The following is a 16,073-nucleotide window of genomic DNA, read 5'->3' as shown; positions in this document are numbered from 1 at the left end:
ACCCGGAAGTGCTGCAGGAGAGAAAAGACAGACAAACAAACGCGGCTCCCCCTCACCACGCTAAGATAAGTTATTAAAAACATTGAAAACCTGTGTGTGTGTGATTATTCAACTATATTGTGGTACTTTTGTTAAACTATTGCTACAAACAATGTGTGTGCACCCACAGAGCTGGTTAGCTGGAAATTAGCAGTAGCTCAACATGAAAGGTATGTATGGCATTAACTGTTAGTGTATAGTGTGGTGTATCGGCGCCTGTCAAAAGAGCTCCGTGTGACAGTAGTCCTGTACCCGTTTCTCTGCACACTTTATTAACCTACTTGTACACTGTTCTTCTATGGTCATTAGCACGCTGTTGGTGTTCTATTCTCAGTCCAGCAGTGACACTGACGGGTTTAAAAACTCCAGCAGCACTGCTGTGTCTGATCCACTTATTACAGAACGACACATAGTAACACAACACCACCATATCAGTGGTCATAATGTTGTACTGGATCAGTGTATATCAGTGCAACTCAGAGTAGGGAAGTGTGATTATGTTTTTGGTGCTGTCCACTTTGGTTCTTCTAGTGTGTTGCTAGAGAATACATCAGTTTTAAAATGTGTGACTGCATAGTTTTTATTATTTATTTTCTAAATAAATCACTTTTATTATTTTCTCTTGTTTTTTACTTGATTTTATTATTCAAAATACCGCGGTACTGATCCCAACAATTCCAAAACAAAAGGTGGGACCATAAAACAACATCTGTCCTCACATGAACACACACACACACACACACACACATGTAAACGCTTGCAGTCCACATGCACCACGCTAACAGACTACTGCATTGCTATGAAGGAGGGCAGATTAAGTAATACTGGTACGAAAGATAGCCTTCGGGCTAGCACAACTCATTACCGCTGTGTTCTTGTGACGGAGGCCGCAGCAGTTTGCGTCCAAAAATAGACTGCTGAAATGGCACTACCCATCTGGCCCACCTGCCAAGCAGCGCTGAGGATTATTATCCACAATTTCCTTTTGCTCTGGATTCAACCATGTAACTCACCATGACAGTGCATGCGAGTGGGAGGAGATAATCAAACAAATTTACCTCGCCGCTGCTTCGCTTTGCTTGTTTGTTTCCAGGCTTTTTAACATACTCTAATTCACACTTTGCTTAGAGCAAAAACACTGCAGTTTTAGGCATGCAGGCAGCAGCCCGGGAACAATCCGCTGACCTGTCGGTGGAACACAGACAGTGACGTCCCCTCAGGGCCCAAAACTGCTCTCCATGTGTCTGACTCTTTTGGAGGAGTAGAATGATTCCCATAACACACTGAACCACATTCACCTGCAGTGGGGCAGCAAATTTCAGCGCCTAGAACTTCACTATTCCACTTCCTATTAATTGCACTAAAAAAAGATGACAAACTCAGTTTTTCTGTGTTAACAGTGGAATAACAGAATGAAAGACACTTAATATCTGAGAAAGGGCTGGTATTCCTAGAGCAGCACTGCTCAAAGAGCATTATTATAAAAAGCAAGCCAATCAGAACCTCGTCAAATATCTAGCCTAACAGATGCAGAACGGATTTTATTATTTTATATATGATCTAATATCTATCCCATTACCCCATATCATATATTTATCAGAGTGTGAGTTTAACTTTTCAATACATGACATAATTTGCAAAAACAGATAAATGCTGTACTTTAAACATACTTTTATCTGTTTTTGAAAAATTAGCTTTTCACACCTTCCAATCAAAAGCAATGTAATCTACTATATATATTAAAAGAGGCAGAACAAATTGCATCTACCAATCAGAACGTTTTGTAATATCTATATCCGATCAGAAGAAAATTCATTGTGTTTATTAATGAGAAGCATATTAATCTGGTAAAATGTATTATAGAATATATTGTAATATTTTATTATTTATCTATCTATATATCTATCTATCTATCTATCCATCTATCCATCTATCTATCTATCTATCTATCTATCTATCTATCCCATCAGAGGCAGGATGAATCATATCTACCAATCAGAAGCAGATTGATTTGATATCTAACCTATCACAAGCTAAACACATTATATCCAACAACCAGAATCACAATGATCTAATATATAATATATAAAGCAGAATGGATTATATCCTCCAACCAGAAACACGTTGATCTGATACCTATTCTATTAAAAACGGAATAGATCATATCCTCCAATCAGAAGCCAAGTGATTTGATATCAGATTTTATCTACCAGTCAGAAGCACAGCCCTATCTATCCCATCAGGAACAGAATGGATTACATCTACGCATTAGAAGCAAGAAGTAGATTTTATAGTCCAATCAAAAACAAAGTGATCTAATATCTATCTAACCAGAAGCAGATTAGACAATATATGCTAATCAGAAGCAGAGATCTGAAACATATACTATCATATACTATTGAATTTCATCTAACAATCAGAAGCAAGAAGTAGATTTTATTTCCAATCAAAAACTCAATCAAAAAAGTGGTCCAATATTTATCCTTTCAGAAGCAGAGATCTGAAATATATACTATCTGAAGAGAACTGATTTTATATCCATCTTATCAGTTGCAGAATAGATTAGATCTAAAATCAGAAGCAGGTTGACGCAGATGATGTGTGCTGTGATTTTTTTCTTTTTACTTTGCTTTGAACAGACATAAAGCCACAGTAAATGTAAAGTAAATAAAATTATTTGAAAGGAGGCTTCTAGCTACATCCCCTCCCTCACACCCATCAAAAATCATTATCAGACTGTCAATCACTCAAACACTGGGACCATACAGGGCGGCCACAAGGGGGCGCAGAGCCTTGCTCAGACTGCTCAGTCAGTCTCTGTAAACCAAAGCAAACGTGTGTGCACTCATTTGCCTCCTGCTAAATGAATAAATTAATGTGTGTGTGAGAGTGAGAGAGTGTGTGTTAGGATGGTGGAGGTGCGTGCACGCGCTTTGCTGTGCTTTGCTCGAGCTCCTGCGTCCTGTAGCGAGTGGTGTTCTTCTGCTGCTGCTACTGTTAGAAAGGAAGGCGCTTCTCCGGCTGAAATAAATCAGAGCGAGTATTTCTCAGCAGCTCCATAAAGAGCCGTGTGACACTCAGCACACAGAGCACGAGGGATCTGCAGGAAGAGCGCGCGCGCGAGCGAGCGACTCCCACTGCAGCTGATCTCACTGCCTGCGTTCCTCCTCCTCCTCCCTTTATTTCCATTACAGAGGGGGGGAGAGATTAGGAAGGGATTAATTTGGGACGCAGTGAAAACTGTCTGGGCTGCCGGTAACGTAGCCGAGCGTTACCTACAACACACACTACAGATCCACGCGCGACTGGTCACTCAGAGCGTTACCATTCACAGCATTCATTCTCTATGGTGATCTGAAGAGTGAGTGGGGTTTCCAGTGTGTTGTGCTGATGTTGGTTTAGCTGCTTACAGGCTGACTCTGCTCTAAACCCACCTGTTTGCTGGCTGCTCTACACAATACATGCTGGGTAACTGTGGGGGTTGATGGGTGGGTTGTGCCAACGTATGGGGGCGGAGGAGGCGGGGTCAGTTTCTGAATCAGTTTCTCTGATTTTGCTATTTATAGGTATATGTTTGAGTAAAATGAACATTGTTGTTTTATTCTATAAACTACAGACAACATTTCTTCCAAATTTCAAATAAAAATATTATAATTTAGAGGGTTTATTTGCAGAAAATGAAAAATGGCTGAAATAACAAAAAAAAAAAGATGCAGAGCTTTAAGACCTCAAATAATGCAAAGAAAACAACAAGTTCATATTCATTAAGTTTTAGGAGTTCAGAAATCAATATTTATGTTTTAATCACAGTGTAATGCACCTTGGCATGTTCTTCTCCACCAGTCTTACACACTGCTTTTGGATAACTTTATGCCACTCAAAAATCCAAGGGCAAAAATCCAAGCAGTTCAGAGCTATAATGTAACAAAATATAAATGTGGGATCCTACTTAAGCCTGCTGTAGTGACAAGGTAAATTACAGTATTAACGAGCACACACTTAACAAACCCAGCAACACTAAGCAAAACCACTCTATCTATCTATCTATCTATCTATCTATCATCTGTCTGTCTGTTCATTACTGTCGAATGTACTGTTAAATGTGACCCTTATTGGTAAAGTGTTACTCAATTAGTTAATTACTTACACAGCACAAAGGTGAATAAAATAAAATAGCCTACATGTACTTGATCGATAATATAAAAATACATACTATATTTTATACTACATAGATATAAATATACAAATGGGTCAGTAAGTGGTCTAATTGATATTTGTCTTGGATCCATATACTGTATTCTACATAGTAATTAATATACAGATATAGAAGGTATGACCTAAAGTCCAGTAATAACATAAATATACATTGTAATATACTATGGCTTGTAGATGTAAAAGGGGTAAAAGTATATGAATGTCACATAGTTGGAGGATGTAGAATTTATCTTGAATCTATACATACTACATGTGTATAGTATATATTTTAGATATAATATATAATATGTACACTACATATGCAGCAAACTCTCTCTCAACATTTACATACATATCACATACTTCATAGATATATATTGACAGCAGTAAGAGAGCAGTAACGTATATATACATAGGATATAATATACTAGATATAAGTGGGGCAACTAAATGGATGATAACTATGAGCTCTTATTGCAAGACTGAGTGGGGGTCGTTTTAAAATTGAAAGCCCCCTCATCCTTATTCTCAACAGAGAGTCATGGATTAGTTCTAGCTGTCTTGCATCAAAGCCAACAGTCTTTTTTTTTGCAGTGTGGGCTTCTACTAAATCACTGCACTGAAACACTGGAGTGCTGGAGATTTGGAGAGGGTGGGAAACACACTTACACGTATGGGTGCCATGATGGAAGTTTGTGGGTTTTGTGTATGTAGATGGATCTGTCTGATATGTATATATACAAATATATACCCTCTCTAACACACACACACAAATATGCACGCATGCACGCGCGCAGAGACTGAAGCAGCCCTCTCTTCTATTCTATTCAGCGTCCATCGCGCGCGCACGGCCGTCTCTAAAACGTGCACGCACGCGCCCTCGCACACTGCATATGCATACTTATTTATCATCACCCCCGTCTCTCCTCTCCCTGATCCGCGCGCCTCTATCTACATCTATTGTACAGGCCACTAAAGCCAATATACACACAGCTGCATCGCGCGTGACAACGCACATACACCTCGGTGACGGGGGGTTTGGGGGTGGTTTGGGGGGGTTCAACAACCCCGCACTAAAACACCCCCCCCCCCCCCACTCATTCCACACCTCCCCACCACCACCACCTCCCTTCTCCCCGCTCCGAGCAAAACCACCTGTTCTGCCCACAGCGCGCGCGCAGCCTCTCAGCATAATGGCCGCATTGTTGGGGATATTCCACTCACTCCTCGCCACATATTCCTGCAAACTGCAGCGCGAGGACACCCAGACAGATTCAGTATAAAAAGAGAGCTGCAGCATGCGCGAGCCTGCGCGCGCGTTATGAAGTGTCACATAGCATAGCGTTAGAGTGCAACAAGGCTATTGAGGCTCGAGCTTGAGGTGGAAACCAATGTCAGTAAAAAAGAAAAGTCTCGTCACTAAAAAAGCGCGTTATAGCGCGTTTCATTAGAGCGTTACGTGTTGACGCTTTACGTGTTGCATCCACATAACGTTAAGTTGGACAAGCTGTAAAGGCTTGGGCTTGTAAACCTCTGCCACTGATAAGAAGAAGCTCGTGAGGGAAAGACTGATATGAGGAGATTAATAGAGATAGAGAAAACACCAGCACACGTTACATCTTAACGTTACAGCGTTTGACACATTTTAACATGCTTAAGAGAAAACAAGCTTATTCCTAAGACTATATTTGCCAGCACATGCATGCTTGTGCTTTACCCTTACAGAGCGTTACAGAGCGTTACATGGTGTTACAGGGCGTTACATATTACAGACTTGCATTACAGTGGGCTACAGACTCTCGAGTTTAGTGTGGAAAAAGAAGAAAAGCTCGTTGATGACATATGAAGAGCCCAACAGATTAATATCAACACGCGCAAGCTTGCGCGTTACTAAGCATTACAGGACGTTACATATTACAGACCTGTCTTACAGTGGGCTATAGACTCTTTTAATGCTTAATGGGGAAAGAGAAGAGAGCTCTTCGATGACATATGAAGAGACCAACAGATTAATACCAACACGCGCACGCTCGCGCGTTACAGAGCGTTACATTTTACAGTAACTACAGCCTAGTTACTGCGTGCTATAAGAGGTTCAAATCCTAGGAAAGGGTTTGAAGAGAAGCTCATCATTGACAGCCAGCAGAAAGGTGAAAAGGGGTTGTTGATGATGGGGGGGGGGGGGGCTTTTGGGCTTGTGGATGAGAGGAAGCTTGGGGTAATAATGATGGGGGTGTTTAAACTCACCGATGTGGATGATGGAATCGGGCAAGGCGCGCTGCCACCGCGCGCTCCACACGGCCAGCAGGAGCACGAGCGCCGGGGAAACTTTCATGTCTTCCCGCGGGGTGGGTTTCTCTTCTATATATAAAAGCCCAAAGCCTAGAAAAGCCCAGGAAGCCCGGTAGAAGAAGAGAAGAGGAGGAGGAACGGAGGCTTTAAATCCCGAAGCGAGCGGAAGAATTGAGTACTGGTCCGGATAGAGGAGGAAAAAGAAGAGGAGGAAGAAGAAGAGGAGGAAGAGGAGAGAAAGAGGAGGATGAGGAGAACAGAGATGAAGGAGGCTGGCTGAAGGCGGTATAGGAGGTACGGGAAGGTAAACGTCCTCCTTCCAAGCCCCGTGTTCCGTTTCTCTCCCTCGACGCGGCGGAGGTGAAATATCCTTTTTACCGGAGAAGGAGGGAAATTTCCAGACTGCGCGCGAGACGCAGCATCATCATCATCATCATCCAGGCGGAGGGCTCCCGGTCCTGATGGAGCGCGGGGAAAAGTGAAGGACGGCTCGGAGGGGGGGTGGAGGAGGAGGTGGGCGGAGTGGAGCACTTGGGGGGGTGGGCGGGGGGCGAAGGGGGGTATTGCACGGAAAGAGAGCGGCTTGAGCGGAAAGTTCCTGCGGATCGGAGCCCCTCGCGCTTCTGCTGCTGACTGATGCCGCCGCCGCTCGCGAGGAAAAGCGCCGCCGCTCGAGCGCCGAGCCCTTAGTGTGTGTGAGAGAGTGAGAGGGAGTGAGAGAGAGAGAGAGAGAGATGGACGGCGAGCGTGATGAGGAGGAGTCCGCATAAAGATGAGAGGAAGAGAGAGAGAGAGGGAGGAGGGGGGGTGAAAAATCAGAGAGAGAGAAAGAGAGAGAGAGAGAGAGAGAGAGATGCCTGAACGAGAGGTGACCAGAAGTGAGAGAGAAAGAGAGAGGAGAGAAAGAGACATAAAGGGAGAGAGAAAGTGAGAGATAGAGGGGGCGAGCAGTACAGAGAGAGAGAGAGAAAAAGAGAGAGAGAGAAAGAAAGAGAGAATAAGAGAGAGAGAGTGGGCGGAGGTAGAACGAGGATAATGCAGAAGGCTAATCTGTGAGGTTATGGCTCCTCCCTTGCCCAACTCTTAACTTGATTTTCTCACATTACTACAAACAAATAAATAAACAAATATAAATATATTTTTTGATGTCTCTTAAGCAACGAATAAAAGCACTGTCGCCGTATTTGGAAGGAATTGCTATGCAGAGAATCTAAGAGCTCTGCAAAACTATCGTTTCATCTTTGCAGCCTGTGTAATAAAACATTACATAATATTCACACACTGTAAAACATTACAGCCACATTAAGTTATGTGAACTTATTTGTTCTTTTCAATTCCAATTGCCATGACAAGTTTAGTATATTGAACTCAAGTTCCTTCGTTTTACATAAAAATAACTTAAAACAACATATTGTCTTAACTTCCTGTGAGTTATTCAAATTTACCCAAGTTTATTCAACTTACGTTTTTAAGTTATTGGTTTAAAAAAATGAAAGTGTGAAGATTTGAAAATGCAGAGAGGTCGAGTGATAGGCAGCAAGTTAGAAAAGACTGGAGTACTTTTTACAACTTTAAAACCGTGGGCACATTGGGCTAAACACTTTTTAACCGACGCATAGCAGTTAATAATAACAAGGAGCAAAAAACTAAAGGGGATTACTTTCAGCTGCGTGAGTCACCAACACTCCAAAAAGTAATTCTGTGTTTTAGTCAGAAGAACTAATGTTATTAAGTTGAGTGAACTCACCGGCCAGTACAAATCCATTGTTTTCAACCGGAAAACTTAAAAAGGTTTGTTGAGCCAATGAAAAAATGTGATTTCAACCAACTTTTAGCTCTTTCTACAGTGTTGGTTCATGCAGCTTTCCTATTGGTTCCTGGTACCATATATCTGCATATTGGGTGTAGCCGCTCCCTTACTTACCATCTTTGTGTTGTCTGTTGCCCAAAGCTACCTTATTCTGGGCGTGCACTAATTATAATATATACGTTGATTGCCAGGCCAATATTTGCATATTGGGTGTGGTCTCTCCCTTACTTACCATCTTTGTGTTGTCTGTTGTACAAAGCTACCTGATCCTGGGCGTGCAGTAATATAATATATGTGTTGATTGCCAGGCCTCAGTGTTGTAGGCTGTAAGAGCACATTAACTTTGTTGTGTTTGCAGTGATCACAGTATGCTGGCTTTGAGCTGCAGAGTTCAATCTTTACTGAGTTTACTCTTATTCTGCCCCAGCAATATACTGTCAGTATTGGCAGTTAAATAATAATGTTAAAAATGTTTCTAATACTTATGGTTAACTTAAAATAATAAGTTGTGTGAATATTACTGAAGTTTGACTAACTTGAAAGTGTGTGTTAAAATAAAGCTGAATTGTTAGTTTATTTGACTAAACAGAACATTTTTTAAAAAAGGACAAATTAAACACTTGAGTTGTTTTAACTCAGTGCATCAAGTTGAAACAATAAGTAATGAGTATTTGAACAACTTGTTTAACTTAACATCTTGAGTTCATACAAATGTTTTCATCAAGTTGAGTTAACTCAGCTTTTTAAGGCAGCAGGGGAACTTATGTTGCTGAGTTTAACCAACTTAAAATGTTTTACAGTGCACATCATTCTCATATATATTCTATACCTGTAACCCCACACAGTCAATTCAAAGTTTTGACCTTATTCCAATCAAAATGTGGGGAAGTACCTGAAGTGAGCAGTTAATATGTGGCAACACACCAACCTCCCAAATTTGAAGCTGCTCTGTACAGAGAAATGGGCTAAAATTCCTCCAAGACGGTGTGCAGGACTGATCAACAATTACCGGTAAACGATAAGTTGCAGTTTTTGCTGCAAAGGTGGGAAACCACATCAGATACCGAAAGCAAAAGTCGACATACTTTTGTCACGCACAAATATATATCAGATCATTTTAAATGAATAAGAATAATAGTTTTGTCTCATTTGTTTAACTAATTCTCTTTATCTACTTTGAGGATGTAGATCTGGTCCAACTTTACTGCACAACAAGGTGCCATGGCAATAAATTCACTGATCAAAAAAGTAGTGAAAACCAGCAGCTCTTGTTGACTGGAGAATTTCCAATTTATTAGAGCTACAAAAATTGGAATTTGGAATCGAAAAGTCTCCAGTCAACCAGTGCTGCTGGTTTTTACATTTTTTTTTTACTTTAGGATGTACAGGATGTATAAATTGTAGAAATACATAAACTAACTTTCAAGAACCGTAAGGAACAAGAAACCACAAGACTGAGAGGAACCAAGACTCAATAAGAAAGAACCCATCCTCCTTCAGTTGACACAACTCTGAAAAATCTCAGTCAAAATGGGACTCAAAGAGTACCCATCTTGAGACTCAAAGAGTACCCATCTGACTCTGGCCGACATTAGATAATACTGATAACAAAATCTCAGAACAGGAAAGCTTTAAAGAAACCAAAATTCAAAAGGAAACCTTCTCCTATATGTGATAAAGAAATCTAGTTCAGAGCAAGAAATCTAAAAAGAACCCATTTTCATCCAGCTGACATTCAGTGGTGCCGAAAAGACTTTTGCAAAGACTCAAAAGGAAAAACCCTCCTCTCCTTTCATTGTAAAAATCTCCTCAGAGCAAAAAAACTCACAAAAAGAGAACCCAACCCCCTAAGAAACCACAAGAGGAGCCACAACTCAGCACGAGAGAAGCCATTCTTCTCCAGCTGACATTGGATAACTCTAAAAAAAACCCTCTACCACAACAACCAATCCTTATCAAGTTGACTTTGTAGAGTTTTGACTAATCTTAGTAGAACCTTTAGAGCCAAGACTCAACAGAAGAACTTATTCTCATGTGGCTGATACCAAATAGCTAAACTAATAGCTAGAAACCTCAGTGAGAACAAGAAACCTTGAGAGGAGCAAATAGTCAAAAAGAGAATCCATTCTCCTCATGATGGATTAAAAACATTCTGAAAAACCTCAGTCAGAGCAAGAACCCTTGAGAAAAGCAAATATTCAAAAGGATTATCCTCTGGTCAACATCAGATAAGTCTTGAAAGGAAGCACGGTTGAAAAGGACAACCCATCCTGCCCAAACCAACAAAGAGAATCCACAGTTCTTTAGATGACGATGGATAACTGAAAAAAAAAATCAGGGCAAGAGAAACGGAGAAGAACCAAAACTGAAAAGTTCAAAAGTAAAAACCCATCCATTTCATAAGACTCACCAATCCCTCTCATAAACCTCCACATGTATCTACCTCCACATATACCTACCCCCACACAGTGTCCACGCAGTTTCTGCATACCAGCCTTTTATGCAACTAAAAATCTGTCAGTGGAGAGCTGACTGTGGTGTGGTTTCTGAACAGTAATCACATTTTACAGGCCACACTGTGGTGTATTTGAAAGGGCTGTTGGATCAAACCAGTCCTGTTAACATTCCCAGTGTGGATTTTTTTAACTGACCCAGAGAAAGTGGGAAGGGGGTTATAAGAGAAGAGAATGGCAGTTGTGATGGTGTGCAGAGCAAAGATCGAGAGATAGATGGAGAAAGAAAGAGAGAGAGACAGAGAGAGAAAGAGAAAGGAAGAAAGAAAGAGAAAGAGAGGGAGACGCCTCATTAACCACCGTGATTGGATAAGGCATGAGAGAAAAGGGGGGGATGCAGCATATCAATTCACACCAGGACAATCTCTACAGAGGGCATCTATAGAAGGGTACCATACCATTCTAAAATAACTGAACACATACAAGCTCAACAGCCAAATATATACACACCATCAATGAAAAGCAATCCACTGCCACCACCAACACCACAGCTGACCCTCTGAAAATGGGTTTCTAAAAACAAAACTTAAAAAAAAAAAAAAAATAACTGCTTCAAAGCAAAATTATGACTTGACTGAGTTAAATTGAGCCAATTTTTTTGGTGTACATATGTTGAGAATACCAATATATATATTTATTTTTTTAAATAAACTAAATTTCATAAGCCCACAATACTTGAAAAAAAAAAACTGTTGAGTCAATTCCAATGTTTTATTTCCAATTCTTTGTTGTTCTTTTACATATTTTTAATTTTACTTCTCTTTGTTTGAATCATGTTTGAATCAATCATGCTTTATTCTTATTTTAGTTTTTATTTTAATTTGTACTGTTATTCTTTTACATGTTTTTTATTTTGACTTCTCTGTGTATTTTCTAATATGTAAAGCACTTTGAATGACCGTTGTGTATGAAAGGTGCTATATAAATAAACTTGCCTTGCCTTGCCTTAATTAAACTGTTGTTGTGTGAACAAAACGTAGCTTGGTCTTCAGCTGATGTTGATCATGCTATTTGCATATTGGGCGTGTCCTCCCACCCTTCACTCACCATCAGTGTGTAGTCATTCTCCACAGGCTGCTGCCTGCTCTTGGGATTTATATATGTGTTATACTGTATAATAGTTAATTGCCTGGCCTCAGTGTTGTAGGCAGCAAGAGCAAGTTACTATAGTTGTTCTGTGTTGCTCAGTGGATTTAGATTATATATATATATATATATATATATATATATATATATATAATAGTCAAAAATTCCCAGTTTCTTTAACTTTACTTTTTTGATTTACCCTACATGAATTTGATTAATGTAAAACCATTAAAATCATTTAACCTTTAACTTTAACCCACAATCTGAACCTAACACTGCTGAGAATCAGCTCAGTAGAGATTCAGCAGAGAAAGAATGGGTTTATCTTGTCATTTTGATGGCAAATTTTGGCCCTTTTGAAAGAAGTAATACATTTGCATGGTGCTTCTAAAAGTGGGCAATATCTTACTGTGACCAAACCAGAGGCTACTAAAGCAAGGGAATAACTTCACTAGGAGAAGAAACCATGATAGGAACGAATATCTAAAAAAAACTCATTCCTACTTTGGGAAGCAGTGGATAACTCTGACCAAAAAAAACATGGGCAAGAAAAACTGAGGGAAACCAAAACTCAACAGGAAAACAAATCCTCCTGTTGTCCACTCAAGAAAAAATGACTTTGAAAACAAAGTAAAGCAAGAAACCTTCATAAAAAACAAGAACAAAGAAACCACTGGAGTGACCATAATTCAAAAGGAGAACACATTGTTCTTTGGTTGACACCAACACCAACAACTCCTAAAAAACAATCCTAAGAGCAAAAACTTTTAGAGAAACCTAAATCCCAAATCCCCATTCTCCTATGGCTATGGTTGACCTTGACAAAACTCAGGGCAAGACCATTTATGAAGAGTTCAACTTTCTCAGAGACTTTTAATAAACCCATTCTCCTCTGGTTGACCTTAAACAACTCTGAAAAACCCAGACAGATCAAAGCACACTGAGAAGAACCAAGATTTATCAGAAGAAAACAGGCTCCACAGCTGAATTTAGATCATTTTAAGACCTCTCAGTGAAGAGGAGCAACTACTCACAAGGAGAACCCATTCTCATCAGGGCAAAAAAAACAACAACTGAAGAGCCAAGACTCTGAAAGAGCTTCCTCAGAGCAAGAAACACCTAGAGCAAGAACCAAAACTCAAAAAGAGAACCCCTTCTCCTCTGTTCAACATTAGATAACTCTGAAAAACTTCAGTCAGAGCAAGAATCCTCCAGAGGAAACAAGACTTAAAAGAAGAACTCATCCTCATCCAGCTGATATTGGATTACTCTGTAAAAATCCCAGAGCAAGAAACCACAAGAGGAGCAAATATTCAATAGGAGAACCCATCCTCCTCTAGCTGACTTTGCATAACTCAGAAAAAATAACAGAGCAGGAAACCTTGAGAGGAACCAAAGCATTAAAAGGAGAATCCAGCTTCTGGGCATTTTCTGGAGAACCAGTGGCTTTCCATACACCTGTTATCTGTAAATACCAAGATCTAGCAGAAGGAAGATGTTCTAAAGCTTATATTTGAAACAAATAAATGTTTAGCTTATTTAAACCTAAGCTTGAGAATTAACTAATAGTCTGACGCTCTATCAAACAAGATTTTTTGTTTTACAGATAGACCAGAACATATTGTGTCTGTCTAGATTTTATTTATCTGCTTTCAAACATACAATATTCTACACTGAAAAAAAATTGAATCAACTTAATTCATTCACGTCATCATTTTGTTTTGACTTTAGTTAGTTAAGTTGCAAATATAAACAATTTTAGGTTTATTCAATTTAACTCAGTCAAAGCTAGATGATAACCTGAATCAATTAAGTTTATTCATCTTAGATGAGTTTTAATTAACTCAGTTGTTTTAAGCATTGTAGGTTTAAGAAATTTAGTTTATCTTAAAAACATATAATATTAAAGAACTGCCAATACTGCGACAGTATAATAGCAAACACTGTAGCTCCAAACCAACATACTGTGATCACTAGGAACACAGAATTAAGGTAACTTGCTCTTACAGCCTACAACACTGAGGCCTGGGAACTATCCAATATATATATATATATATATACACTCTACTATAGATGCCTAGAATAAGGTAGCTTTGGGCAACAGACAATACAAAGATGATAAGTAAGGGAGAGGCCACACCCAATATGCAAATATCTGGTGGTAGGAGCCCATGGAAAAGCTGTATGAACTGAGGAACACTGTGGAAAGAGCCTTGGAACATGTGTAGTATATTAAATGTTGGTTTTGAAAAACACAATTTTTAAGATTTCAGGTTGAAGTTCTCTGAACTCATTTAATTAAGACTAATATTTTCAAGTTTACGCAAAAACATAAAAAAAAAAACAAAAAAAAAACAAAATCACTATTTTAGAGAGTATATGCAAACTGTCACAAAATGGGCACAAAACAAATTGAGCAAATTGGTTAAATCTCTAACTTTATACTTCATTCAGCTAAAAATAATCCATAAGTCCATTCTTTTCTCCTGAAAGGGAAAATTAACACAGTTCCCTCTTGTTTGCCGTTCAAATACGGCGGGCAAACACACGCAGCGCTGTCAATCAGAGATCACCAACACAGTGATTTCCGAAGGTTGAATTATTTATCAGTAAATAAACAGACTGAAAGTAGCTTCATCTGTAGAGCGGGACGTCAGAGCTGCAGGACTGATTGAGGAGCCACGGGTTGAGCGGCAGATAAACAGGATTGGGGAGGAGGTCGGGGGACCTGTTTTGGCTACGGAGGCTGTCCTGAAATCCTCAGAAATATTTATAGCCCTCCCAACATCTGAGGATTCATTTTTAGACCTGTGAGGAGGAGAGGGGACACTCAGTCCTCTCGCTCATAAATAATCAAATAACTATTAACTTTTAAATAACATATTACCCAGCTTTTGGAGAGGGAATGTATTGAAGATGACAAGTGTCAGTGTTGCAATAGATGGGATAAACTGGAATGTCAGTGAAAGATAAGAACGTTAGTCATGCTTAAAGTGCTTTTACAGGCTCGTACAGTTTGGAAAGTGATGGGAGTTCTTCCCTCGCCCCGCTCTGTCTGAGAACCGGGGGTAATACTGACAGAAATACTTTACTGGACGAATGCTCACGTTAACTGGAACAGATTATTACTTCTGCTGCCTGGACTGGGAACTGGGTACAGCTGGTATTTACTAGGGACACTCTCATAATTATGATAATGCAAAAAGAAGGACATAACCTACAGTATAGAAGCTACAGTATAAACAGATCAGGCACAACATTGTGTCTATTTTATGGCCCTTCTGACTAGTGCTGGGTATTGAAATACGGTATCAAAAAGGCACAGATCAAAATGTCTCAGTACTACAGAGTACCGAAAGATCCAACGACAATTTGGTGCCTGTTTTCGATATTTTGCATGAAACGAGCATAAATATGTTAAACACAGAACTCTCTCGCTCTCTCTCTCTCCTGAGATATTATAATACAGAAAAAAGCTTTAGTCTGCCTAAACTTAAAAAAAAAACAAAAAAACACTACACTATTATTATTGCTCCCTCACAAAAATACAGGACACTAATGTCAGGTGTAGCAGAGAGCAAGATCACCACGTGGAGAGCAGAAGCAAATGCGAGTGATTTTTTTTAACCAAACAAAGAAACAAATAAACAATAAACCAAAAAACAGGAACTCAGAGAACACATAGGAAAACATACACAACCAGAACCGACATAAAACATACAAGAACTGACAAAGGAGAACGGAAAAACACGGACTATAAACAAACACAGACCAAAACAGGGAACAGGAAACACCTGAGGACAGGTAACAAGGGGGCGGAGCTACAAATGAACAGGTAAGCACACAGACGGGAGCACGCGGTAGAACATGCACGGAAGGAAAAAGTAAACAAACACAAAGAAACACAAGCACAGAAGGGAGACAACAGGGAACTAATATAATTTTAATTTTATCAATGTAATGCTGATATTTAAAAAAAAAAGTTTTAAAACTGAAATGTTTAATAAAAAATATTTGTAGTTTAGGCACAAGCAATTTATTACATTACATTACATTTGGCAGACGCTTTTGTCCAAAGCGACTTACAATAGTGAAGTACAAAAGTAATTAAAGGTAAAACATTTTAGATAGGGCTTAAA

General features: G+C 39.5%; 1 protein-coding gene across 2 annotated transcripts in view; it reads right to left on the bottom strand.

The window, feature by feature from the left end:
- grid2 (glutamate receptor, ionotropic, delta 2) overlaps positions 1-7,045 on the bottom strand; it is an 874,963-nt gene extending 867,918 nt beyond the window's left edge. Inside the window, exon 1 of one of the 2 annotated variants that reach the window (XM_049485584.1) lies at positions 6,481-7,045. In XM_049485584.1, coding sequence (XP_049341541.1) covers positions 6,481-6,568 — 88 coding nt within the window. In that variant the 5' untranslated portion in view covers positions 6,569-7,045. The remainder of the gene's footprint in view (positions 1-6,480) is intronic. The other variant, XM_049485583.1, reaches the window with a different exon arrangement.
- Positions 7,046-16,073: the final 9,028 nt, after the last annotated feature.

Source organism: Astyanax mexicanus, chromosome 12 (genome assembly GCF_023375975.1).
Source record: "Astyanax mexicanus isolate ESR-SI-001 chromosome 12, AstMex3_surface, whole genome shotgun sequence".
Lineage (NCBI taxonomy): Eukaryota > Metazoa > Chordata > Actinopteri > Characiformes > Acestrorhamphidae > Astyanax > Astyanax mexicanus.
This window is presented reverse-complemented; position numbering and strand designations above follow the sequence as displayed.